General features: G+C 42.1%; 1 protein-coding gene across 1 annotated transcript in view; it reads right to left on the minus strand.

Annotated features, from left to right (window-relative positions):
• Positions 1-2015: 2015 nt before the first annotated feature.
• Positions 2016-12750, minus strand: part of WNT2 (Wnt family member 2) — a 180947-nt gene continuing 170212 nt past the window's right edge. Inside the window, 1 exon segment of the mRNA XM_073573351.1 lies at positions 2016-2853. Coding sequence (XP_073429452.1) covers positions 2624-2853 — 230 coding nt within the window. The 3' untranslated portion in view covers positions 2016-2623.

The raw sequence follows: 12750 nt of genomic DNA on the forward strand, positions 1-12750 counted from the left end.
TGCCGTGTAATCTGAGAGCAGCATGACGTAGGGGCAGAGAGCATGATACCTGTGATATACACTCACTGGCCACTTTATTAGGTACACCTGTCCAACTGTGTGTTAAGACTTAATTTCTAATCAGCCAATCACATGGCGGCAACTCAGTGCATTTAGGCATGTAGACATGGTCAAGACAATCTCCTGCAGTTCAAACCGAGCATCAGTATGGGGAAGAAAGGTGATTTGAGTGCCTTTGAACGTGGCATGATTGTTGGTGCCAGAAGGGCTGGTCTGAGAATTTCAGAAACTGCTGATCTACTGGGATTTTCACGCACAACCATCTCTAGGGTTTACAGAGAATGGTCCGAAAAAGAAAAAAAAATCCAGTGAGCGGCAGTTCTGTGGCCGGAAATGCCATGTTGATGCCAGAGGTCAGAGGAGAATGGGCAGACTGGTTCGAGCTGATAGAAAGGCAACAGTGACTCAAATTGCCACCCGTTACAACCAAGGTAGGCAGAAGAGCATCTCTGAACGCACAGTGCGTCGAACTTTGAGGCAGATGGGCTACAGCAGCAGAAGACCACACTGGGTACCACTCCTCTCAGCTAAGAACAGGAAACTGAGGCTACAATTTGCACAAGCTCATCGAAATTGGACAGTAGAAGATTGGAAAAACGTTGCCTGGTCTGATGAGTCTCGATTTCTGCTGCGACATTCAGATGGTAGGGTCAGAATTTGGCGTAAACAACATGAAAGCATGGATCCATCCTGCCTTGTATCAACGGTTCAGGCTGGTGGTGGTGGTGTCATGGTGTGGGGAATTTTTTCTGGGCACTCTTTGGGCCCCTTGGTACCAATTGAGCATCGTTGCAACGCCACAGCCTACCTGAGTATTGTTGCTGACCATGTCCATCCCTTTATGACCACAATGTCCCCAACATCTGATGGCTACTTTCAGCAGGATAATGCGCCATGTCATAAAGCTCGAATCATCTCAGATTGGTTTCTTGAACATGACAATGAGTTTACTGTACTCAAATGGCCGCCTCAGTCACCAGATCTCAATCCAATAGAGCATCTTTGGGATGTGGTGGAACGGGAGATTCGCATCAGGGATGTGCAGCCGACAAATCTGCGCCAACTGTGTGATGCCATCATGTCAATATGGTCCAAAATCTCTGAGGAATGCTTCCAGCACCTTGTTGAATCTCTGCCACGAAGAATTGAGGCAGTTCTGAAGGCAAAAGGGGGTCCAACCCCTTACTAGCATGGTGTACCTAATAAAGTGGCCAGTGAGTGTATCACTTATTGGGCTGCTTGGTGCAGTTTTGATAAAATCTGTTTCTTTGCTGTAGCAGTGGTCAGAATGTGGAGCTCTGTATAATCCCACCCACACCTCTGATTAACAGCTTCCGATGGAAGTTGTCAGCAAGCTGCCAATCAGTGATGGGTGCAAGGTTGCACAGATTACCAGGACTGCCTGGCATGCAACACCTAGTGTTATCAGCAAGAGATTATCACTGATGGACTAATTGTATTGAAACTACAGCAGTCTGCGGAGCAAGTGAGACATGCCTGGAATTGGGGTCTCCACCCCTACATTATGCTGCTCTCAGATTAAATTTGCAAAAATCTGCTGTCAGATTCCTGTTTTATATCAGATTAGTTAGGTATGTTTTTCAATTAGCCTGTGGATGAGTTCCTAAAAAGCCTATTCGTACCCACTGTGATTTCATTGGGAGGAATCCTTACAGACTCTGTATAAAGAATGTACAGCTGGTAGTTTATACACGTAGCAGAAGGCAAAACCCTACCAGACTACAGAGATCAGAATTATGGATTACTGTACTACTTTTCACTAGATTACCGTAATCCAATCAGAATTGCGGCATCGTTAAGTATAATTTTTCCTCATTTTCTGGAAATACCTCGTGTGAGTACATGGTGGTCTGTCATCCTTGGTTCCAGTACTTCATTATGACTTGCTCATGAAAACTTTAGTGATATTGCCCAAAATCAGAAATGGTCTTTACCTGTATACAATAATGGTTTTCTATGTCCCCTTCCAGACTCTCTGCAATATCTGACTGATAAACTTTCTGCTACAAAATAGGTCTGTGAGCTTGCAAAAGGATGAGGAGTTGAAACTTGACTTATTAGATACAGGAGAAAGAGGAAATCTGTAGCTTTTTATTTTCTGTATAATTACACACTTGAAATGTGTTGGGAACAGAGTGTGCAGAGCGTAGTATTTGTAGTAATGGTGAACGTCCAGAAATCCTATCCGTATAGGCGGTGATTTAAAGTGACCCCCGTACGGCATTATTTTCTGCAATCTAAACTGAGAGGCCATAATGCATATTGTCACATTGTACAGTAATACCATATACTGTGCTTTAACACACACACAAAATGGATAACAAAGCAAACGACACCCTTAGATCTGCTGTAAATTGTACAAATCTCTTCACCGCACAAATATAGCTCCGTGAATACTGGCACCACAATATTTCATTTACAACATAACTTAGTATAATTTAATAAAGCAGAAAACCCCCTTTTTGTCCTCGCTGCTTGTGATGAAGATTTACCGGTAGCTTTCATGTACACAATAACGTCAGTAATGTCGGAGGAAACGGCCTCATGTCTTCTCATTCCACCCAGCATCTTTGGCTGCTTTACACGTGTGCACATCCACAGTGTGTAGACAGTCTTTGCATCGAACCGCGCAGCACCAGTGAAACTTACATTCACACTTCACCATTTTGGTAATTCGGGCCGTGTCATAGCCTCTCCCACAACACATAACCTCGCAGCTGTCCATGCCACGAGATGACTGGTTACACACTCTGCCCGCTGTTCCAACTGAACCTATAACATGAAAAGAGAAGTTAGAAAGTGGCTAATGTACATGGGGGGGGAATTCTGATACATTTACTATACACAAGTCAAAAAGTCGCACAAAGTTTTCTTTAGGCGACTCGACACCTGACGTGTGAGCAAGGGTCTCTCAATGTTGCAGCTACATCACATGTACAAGTGAAAGGGCTCACATTGCAACCCTCAGGGTATGGAGACAAACAAGTCACAAAGAGGCCAATCTAGATAGATTTTGTGCACCTTGCTTGTAGTACTCTGGGGTCACAGTGCAACCCAATTAATTTGACCACTGAGCCACCGTGCCGCCCTAGTTTGAAGACTATAGGGAGAGACATGACTAGTCTGACGCTGGCCACAGCGGGCCTATTCCTGCCGCGTTATAGTTGATTGACACGTCTCTCCAAGTTAGAAGAGGCAGATATTTATCAATCAGACAATTCTCTATTCATGCAACACCATTATGGAGGCATCTGATGAGCTCCAAATGTATTCTGCAGCAGTGCAACAACCCCAAACACACCACCAGTGCCATTAACAACTGTCTTCAGTCTAAGGCCTCTTTCACACTTCAGTTTTTTGCATCAGTTATAATCCGCCAAAAAGGCGGACAAGCGGATCCGTTCTCAACTGATGTGAACGGATGGCACAGGATCCGTTTTCAGACGGATCCTGAAAATGAAGAAATTTAAAGGAATCGCGAGAGAGAGAGAGAATTTTTTCCTTGTTTTGTCCGGCACCCAGAAAGAAATTCGGGTTAAATCAGTGTCTGGAGGATCCGCCAGAGAAAAAAACGTTACAAGCTCCGTTTTGAAATCTTTGAGGATGGTGACGGACAGCAACTTTTGGCGGATCCTCACAAAAAACAGATGCAACGGACAGCAATCCGTCACAATCCACCATTAATGCAAGTCAATGGGAAAAAAACGGATCCTCAAAAAAAAATTGAGGATCCGTTTTTTTTCAAAACCTGGCGGATTGTGACTGATTGTAAAAAACGGAAGTGTGAAAGAGGCCTAAGGGCTTATTCACTTTTTCACGTACAAATGCTATCCACACTGCTATGACAGTCTATGGGGCTGTTTACATGTCGGATTTTTTCTTGGTCTCTGCAAAATTGCAGAGACCTGCCTGATATTAGTCCGAGCGTCAGATAAAAATAGTCAGTGAAAAATATGACCGTATTCAGATGCCATCCATGTACTGTCCAGTTTTCACTGACTGATAGAGGGTGGAGAATTTAAAAAAAAAAATGCTTTTGAATTATGCCTAAAGAAAGACAAGGAATCCTGGAAGTGATGGTATGGCTCCTAGATCCCCAATCACAATTTCATTGAGGCTGTCTGGGATTACACGAAGACACAAGAATTTGCACAAGCCTACATCCAGAGAACATCTGTGGTCAGTTCTCCAAGATATTTGGAACAAATTCCCTGCCGTGTTCCTTCATAAAGTATGTCCAAGTGTAACTGGAACAACTGATGCTTTGATGCTGTTTCGAAGACAAATGGCTGTCACACTAAATATTCATTTGATTTAGATTATTTTTGTGGTCATTCACTTTGCATTTTGTTAAAGGAAATAATTCAGCAGGATTTCTCACCCCACACTATTTATTTGAACATGCAATACCTTTACATGGCCAATTTTCTCCTTCATTACTGAAAGAACTGATAGTCAAATGAGGCTGAAGGACTCTTTGCAGATCTGAAACCTCTATCACTCCATCTATATTCCCCAACCTGTGCTGCATCTAATATGTGTGACTTCAGGCAAAGGAGCAGTCAATCAAGCAGAAGGAGGCGAGGCTGAGCAGGGAATAGAGCTAGAGTAACAGGCTTCAGATCTATCATAGTCCTTCAACCTCATTTTCATATCCATTCAAACACTTCTTTCTCAGTATTGTAGGAATGGACTGATCATGTAAAGGTATTGCTGAACTTGTCTTTGAAAGAGCTCCATGTCCTGGGTCGGACTGGCCCACTGGAGAACCGGAGGATTCTCCGGTGTGCCCAGGCACTGACACCTGCTGGCATACTGGCCAGCAGCTGCCTAGGGCCCCCACTGCTCCAGGGGCCCCCAGTCAGTTGCTAATAGCAGCACACCTAGCTGCTTTGGGGCACTTGAGTCAGGGGGGCCAGCCCGTTGTCAGCAGAGAAGCAGCTGGAGATAGGACCCTGTCCCCGCTGCTAAAGAGAAATGAATATTCATGCTTCCAAAATAAATAGAAGAGACAGAAGATTCGGCACTGCTCCTTAACCCCTAAGCAGTTCCTGTTGAAGTGCAAGTGCGTGAAACGGCCGTCTTCCACTCTCTGTACGTTCCTCCTGTGCCAATGCCTTTTAATCAATAAAGAATTTTCACGACAGAACGGTGAGTGCCATCACTTTTTTTTCTCTTTTGTACATAATCATATTCATGCTTCCCCATGCCCCCATGGGTGTGGAGAGGAGTAAATACTCTTTCACTTTAATAATGGGGAGTGTTAGCCGCAGGCTGAGGCTAACACTGCCCGCATGTAAAACCGGTGCGGCTGCATTGGGGCCCTGGAGGTGGGCCCCTGCAGGGCATCTAACCCTTAGGGCAATCGGTGGGTAGGGAGAGATCCCTGCAGCTTGGCAGTGGAGCTGCAGGGATCCAATGCTGTTTTGCTTCCTGCCCGGTGCTTCAGTGTGCGGCTGTTTCAGAGAGAAAGCTGCCGGCGACGAAGATGCTGCCGGGATGTGCTGCGGCTTCGAGGAACGTGCAGAGAGGTGAGTGGTGCTGTGTGTATCTGTTTGCATGCGTGCGTGTGTGTGTATGTGGTGCGGTGCTTTGTGAGTGAGAAAGTGGTGCTGTGTGAGAGTGGTGCTGTGTGTATTGAAGATTGGCAATGATGTGGGTGATGAAGAGAGCAGGGGTGGTGGGGAGAAGGCAATGGTGGGGGTGGTGGAGGAGGCAATGATGGTTATGGTGGAAAGGACAATGATGTGGTGGGAGGAGGCAATGCTAGAGTTGTTTGAATGGGCAATGATGGTATGGTGGGGAGAAGGCAATGATGGTTGTGGTGGAAAGGACAATGGCAGTGGAGGGGGAGTAGGCAATGATGGAGGTGGTGGAATGGGCAGTGATGGTGGTGATGAGGACAATGATGGGGGTGGAGGGGGGAGAACAATGATGGAGGTGGAGGGGGGCAACTTTATACTTTGAGGGGGTTACATCATACTATATCAGGGGGGCTGCATTATGCCCTATGAGGGGGCTACAGTATATTCTATGGGGGGCTGCATTATACCTTTTGAGGGGGTTGCATTATATTTTGTGGGGCGCTGCATTATATTCTATGAGGGGGCTACCCCAACCCCTGCGACTACTACCTTATATTTTACCCGGATATTAGCTTGTTTTACCCCACAATTAGTGGTCTTTATTTCTATGTAGCTACATAATGGGCACCAAGAATGATTTTCTCTGGTGGGCCCAAGGTGCTCCAGTCCGATGCTGTCCATGCCTATATACATTGGGGAAAATAAGTACAACCCCTGGCAAAAATTATGGAATCACCGGCCTTGGAGGATGTTCATTCGGTTGTTTAATTTTGTAAAAAAAAAAGATTACAGACATGGCACAAAACTAAAGTCATTTCTAATGGCAACTTTCTGGCTTTAAGAAACACTAAAAGAAATCAAGAACATAAAATGTGGTAATCGGTAATGGTTACTTTTTTAAACCAAGCATAGGGGAGAAATCATGGAATCACTCAATTCTGAGGGAAAAAATTATGGAATCACCCTGTAAATTTTCATTCCCAAAACAAACACCTACATCAAATTAGATCTGCATCTAAAAAGGAGTGAGCACACCTTGGAGAGCTGTTGCACCAAGTGGACTGACATGAATCATGGCTCCAACACGAGAGATGTCAATTGAAACAGAGGAGAGGATTATCAAACACTTAAAAGAGGGTAAATCATCACGCAATGTTGCAAAAGATGTTGGTTGTTCAGTCAGCTGTGTCTAAAATCTGGACCAAATACAAACATGGGAAGGTTGTTAAAGGCAAACATACGGGTAGACCAAGGAAGGCATCAAAGCGTCAAGACCGGAAACTTAAAGCAATATGTCTCCAAAACAGGAAATGCACAACAAAACAAATGAGGAACGAATGGGAGAAAACTGGAGTCAATGTTTGTGACCAAACTGTAAGAAATTGCCTAAAGGAAATGGGATTTACATACAGAAAAGCTAAACGAAAGCCATCATTAACACCTAAACAGAAAAAAACAAGGTTACAATGGGATAAGGATAAGCAATCATGGACTGTGGATGACTGGATGAAAGTCATATTCAGTGATGAATCGCGAATCAGCATTGGGTAAGGTGATGATGCTGGAACTTTTGTTTGGTGCCATTCCAATGAGATTTAAAAAGATGACTGCCTGAAGAGAACATGAAAATTTCCACAGTCATTGATGATATGGGGCTGCATGTCCGGTAAAGACACTGGGGAGATGGCTGTCATTGCATCTTCAATAAATGCACAAGTTTATGTTGATATTTTGGACACTTTTCTTATCCCATCAATTGAAAGGATATTTGGGGATGATGAAATCATTTTTCAAGATGATAATGCATTCTGCCATAGAGGAAAAACTGTGAAAACATTCCTTGAAAAAAGACACATAAGGACAATGTCATGGCCTGCAAATAGTCTGGATCTCAATCCAATTGAAAATCTTTAGTGGAAGTTCAAGAAAATGGTCCATAACAAGGCTCCAACCTGCAAAGCTGATCTGGCAACAGCAATCAGAGAAAGTTGGAGTGGCTCTGTAAGGAGCATTTTGAGGTCCTGGAGTGGCCTAGCCAGTCTTCCGAGCTGAACCCAATAGAAAATCTTTGGAGGGAGCTGAAAATCAATGTTGTACGAAACCTGAAAGAGCTGAAGAAGATCTGTATGGCATAGTGGGCTAAAATACCTGCTGCAGTGTGTACAAACTTGGTCAAGAACTACAGGAAATGTCTGACCTCTGTAATTGCAAACAAAGGTTTCTGAACCAAATTTTAAGTTCTATTTTCTATTGTATCACATACTTATTTCATACAATAAAATGTAAATTAAGTCATACAATGTGATTTTCTGGATTTTTTTTTTATGATTCTCCCTCTCACAGTTGAAAGTAGCTATGATAAAAATGACAGACCTCTCCATAAGTTACTTCTGCCGAATAACGCTTTCTTCACCTTACCAGCACTCTATCTTTTTAGCAACACATAACAATGCAGAAATTGACTGTAGCTATAATTGGTCGCACATTTTGTAGTAAGCCGTCCTGAAACTATAATATTTGCCTGAGAAGATGCCGATACTTGATACTTTTCAGATATCAACCAGGTATCATTCATCCATCATCAGTAAATCTAGAACATGTGCTTCTCTCAGTTTTGATTATGGCCAACACAATGCTGAATCTCATTTCTACTTGAAGGTGATAAAAGAACATCTATTTGTCAGATTTACGTAGCATTTCTAAAGAGAACATATAAAACTGATTAACCACTCCATTTGTTACACAGCATAAGGAACTTATTATGCTACAAATCAAGGCCAGACAAAGAAGTTAGCATAGGTATAATAGCAAAGCTCATCTCGGAGGTGCAGTTTGCCTCACCCGAATGTTACCATACCCCAATGTCCTACACACAATTTCACCACCTCTACATAAATTTAATACACATCCAATTTATTCTTCAAACGGAACCTGAAAACCCATCTTTTCAGGAAAGCCTACAGCCTGCAATAACCATTGTGCCGCCTCACCACCGCCCGAGCCGCCGCCTCATCACCACCAGAGCTGCTGCACCCCCGACCTTCTGTCTCTTCCCCACTATCCCATAGAATGTAAGTACACAAGGGCAGGGTCCTCTCCCCTCTGTACCAGTCTGTCATTGTAAGTTTGTTTACTGCTAACGATATCTATTACTATGTATGTAACCCCCCTTCTCATGTACAGCACCGTGGAATTAATGGCGCTATATAAATGAATAATAATAATTATTTATCTAGTAGGAATGTTTGTCTGGTTAGGATTTCATAAGAGAAATAAAAAAAGGAACAACTAGTACGGGGCAAGCTGTTTTTATAATTTGTAATCTAGAGGGCAACATAAATAAGGGTTACCTAAAGGCCTGCAGTAGATATATTGGCTATGTATTAAAGCGTATTGTTTATTTGGACGTTATAGTAGGACACAGTTACAGTCATATGTTAAAGTTTGGGCACCCCTATTAATGTTAACCTTTTCTCTTTATAACAATTTTGGTTTTTGCAACAGGTATTTCAGATTCATATATCTAATAACTGATGGACTCAGTTATATTTCTGAATTCAAATGAGGTTTATTGTACTAACATAAAATGTGCAATCTGCATTCAAACAAAATTTGACCGATGCAAAAGTATGGGCACCCTTATCATTTTCTTGATTTGAACACTCCTAACTACTTTTTACTGACTTCCTGAAGCACTAAATTGGTTCTGTATCCTCATTGAGCTTTGAACTTCATAGCCAGGTGTTCCCCTTAAGGCCGGGTCAGACTTGCGAGAAACTCGGACGAATCTTGCACCTCAATACCCGGCACTTGGATCGGAGATTTCAGCTGCATGCATTTCTAAGCAGATGAATGCTCCGATCTGAAAGCAGGCGGCAGTGCTGGGTATTGACGGAGACTCGGCCGAGTTCCTTGCAAGTCTGCCCCGGCTTTAATCAAAGAGTCATATCGTACAAGATAGTTAATAAATAACATTTCCCACTTACCTTACCACAGCATAATTTTGGAAACATCATTTTTTTGGGTTAGGACATAAGGGTTAAAAGTTGACCAGCGATTTCTCATTTTTACAACAAAATTTGCAAAATCATTTTTTTAGGGACCACCTCACATTTGAAGTGACTTTGAGGGGCCTATATGACATAAAATACCACAAAGTGAAAGTGACACCATTCTAAAAACTGCACCCCTCAAGGTACTGAAAACCACATTCAAGAAGCTTATTAACTCTTCAGGTGCTTCACAGGAATTTTTGGAATGTGGAAGGAAAAAATAAACCTTTAGTTTTCTTTCACAAAAAGTTTCCTTTAGACCTATTTTTTTTATTTTTGAAAGGGTAAAGGAGGAGAAAATTGACCATACAATTTGTTGTGCAATTTCTCCTGGGCTTGCCGATACCCCATAGATTTGTGGGGAAAATCTACTGTTTGTGCAAATGGCAGAGCTCGGAAGGGAAGGTGCGCTATTTCACTTTTTGAATATAAAATTTGCTGGTATAATTAGCGGATGCCATGTGGCGTTTGGAGAGCCCCTGATATGCCTAAACAGTGCAAGTCCCCAACAAGTGACACCATTTTGAAAACCAGATCCAATAGGGAACTTATCTAGATGAGGGTTAAAGGTGCTTCACAGAAGTTTAGAACGTAGAGCCATGAAAATAAAAAAATCACATTTTTCCCAGATAAATCCTTTTAACTCAAAATTTTGCATTTTCATAAGGGTAAAAGGAGAAATTGCTCCATAATATTTGTTGTGCAATTTATCCTGAGTGCACAGATACCCAATATGTGGAGGAAAACAACTGTTTTGGTGAACAGCAGGGCTTGGAAGGGAAGGAGCGCCATTTGACTTTTTGAATGTAAAATTTACTGGAATAATCAGCGGATGCCATGTTGCGTTTGGAAAGTCCCTGATGTGCCAAAACAGTGACAACCCCCAGCAAGTGACACCATTTTGGAAATTATACCCCTTTGGGAACTTACAGTATCTAGATGTGTATTGAACACCCGGGTGCTTCACACAAGTTTATAACATTAAGCTGTGAAAATGAAAAAATACAATATTTCTTGAAAAAATCTTTTTTAGCTCTAAATTTTGTATTTTCACAAGGATAACAGGAGAAAATGGACCCCAAAAATTGTTTTGCAATTTCGCCTGAGATCACTGATGCCATATGTGGTCGAACACTACTTTTGAGGTACAGTGCAAAGCTCAAAATGGAAGTAGCGCCATATTACAGTGCAGATTTTGCTGCACTGGTTTGAGGATGCTATGTCATACTTGCAGAGCCCCTGAGATATCAGAATAGCAGAATTTACCATAAGTGACCCCATTTTAAAAACTAAACCTCTCAATGAATCCATCTAGTGGTGCAGCGATTATATTGACACTACAGGTGTGGCAGTGAAGAAAAAAATAATTTACATTTTTACCACCAAAATTGTGTTCGCCTCAAATTTTACATTTTCAGTCTGGGAAAACGGTAAAAATGGCACCAAAATTTGTCCCAGAATTTCTGCTGAATGTAGAAATACCCCATATGTGGCTGTACAGCGGAAGTACGGAGCGCTATTTACCTACTGGAACACAGATTTTTTTAGAATAGTTTGCAGACTCTATATTCAGAAAAGCAAATCTAAGTCTCCCCATTTTGGAAATTATACCCCTTTGGGAATTTATCTACAGGTATACAGTAGTCAATTTTGACTCCATGGGTGTTTTCCAGAAACATGCAGCAGTGGATGTTGCCAAGTGGAAATTGCAAACTGCCATTGTGGTGACCAGTACACGTTGCAGTCACCAGTACGATATGCCCAGCCCATGCTTCTGAAGGCATGCACCCATAAATTAGGGGGGCTCTCATCACTACAAAAATGACAAACATGTGGGTCCTATATGTTGTTTAGGCACACTGGGGCTCAGAAGGGAGGGTGTTTCATTTGGATTTGGGAGCGGAAAATTTGCTGAAATTCTTTTGGGGGTCGAAGAGCCATTTAGCTTTTTCAGAGCCTTTGTGCTACTAGTAACGTGGAAGCCCCTATATTTCCATTAACAGAAGACAGACCTGAGTAGGGACTTGCTTTTTGTGGATTAAGTTAAAGCTTTTATTGGGAACATTTTACATAACATTCATCACATTTATCCGGCACGCTACGCTGAGCAGTTACATCAAGGTTTCCATCTAAATCTCTGAGTGATGTGACAGATGAAACCCCCGATGGATCCATTCACTATAACGAGGCAGCAGACTTACGCTGTACTCCGTCTGGCCTTTGTTCAGTAGTGTCCTTTTCAGAAGTGCATAAAACTGTGGCCGACGGCACTTTTATGTAATCCTAAAAAGACAGACATCGCCGGATCACAAGTCCTATGTCATCCACAGTGTCTCTCTCTGCCTCATTATAAGGAGTCTTCAGCCAGAGGTTCCATCTGAATCACTTATTTTAGAGACTTAAACAGAAACCCAGGTGTAAGCGCTCAGCGCAGAGTACAGAATAAATTTGCACTGAGCCTTACTACGATCTTTGGGAGGCAGAATGAAAAAATCAACAGCATGTGAAGAATTGGTTTTATTTTTTTTCTACGCTGTTCCTCCTGCAGTATAAGTGATTAGGCGACTTTATTCTTCGGGTCAGTGCGATTACAGCGATACCAGATTTATACTGTATAAATATCTTAGCTTGTGTATTATTCATTATGTGACATTCCTTTCCTATCTATGATTCAATATCCTATTGGGGACCATCCTATTTATCTATTTGCTCTTCTAGTATATATATTATGTATGCTTTGATCCACTCTGCGTCTTTTTCCAACTTGTGTGTCCTTAGGGTAACTTTCCCCCTCCATGTATTTGTATATCCCAAATAAATATTGTTATACTTTTGCATACTTGGATTTTGGTTGTATTTTTTTCTTAGTTTTTGCAGATTTATATTGTGTTTTTATGTTTGGCTTCTGTCACACACTAAAAGATGCTTTTATTGCAAAAACTAGTTTTTGCATCAACACATTTTAGGAGCTATAATTTTGCCATATTTCGGCAAACAGAGTAATGTTATGGCTTGTTTTTTGTGGGACGAGC

The sequence above is a fragment of the Dendrobates tinctorius genome, unplaced genomic scaffold (genome assembly GCF_039654945.1).
Source record: "Dendrobates tinctorius isolate UK_male_01 unplaced genomic scaffold, ASM3965494v1 ptg000035l, whole genome shotgun sequence".
Taxonomy (NCBI): Eukaryota; Metazoa; Chordata; class Amphibia; order Anura; family Dendrobatidae; genus Dendrobates; species Dendrobates tinctorius.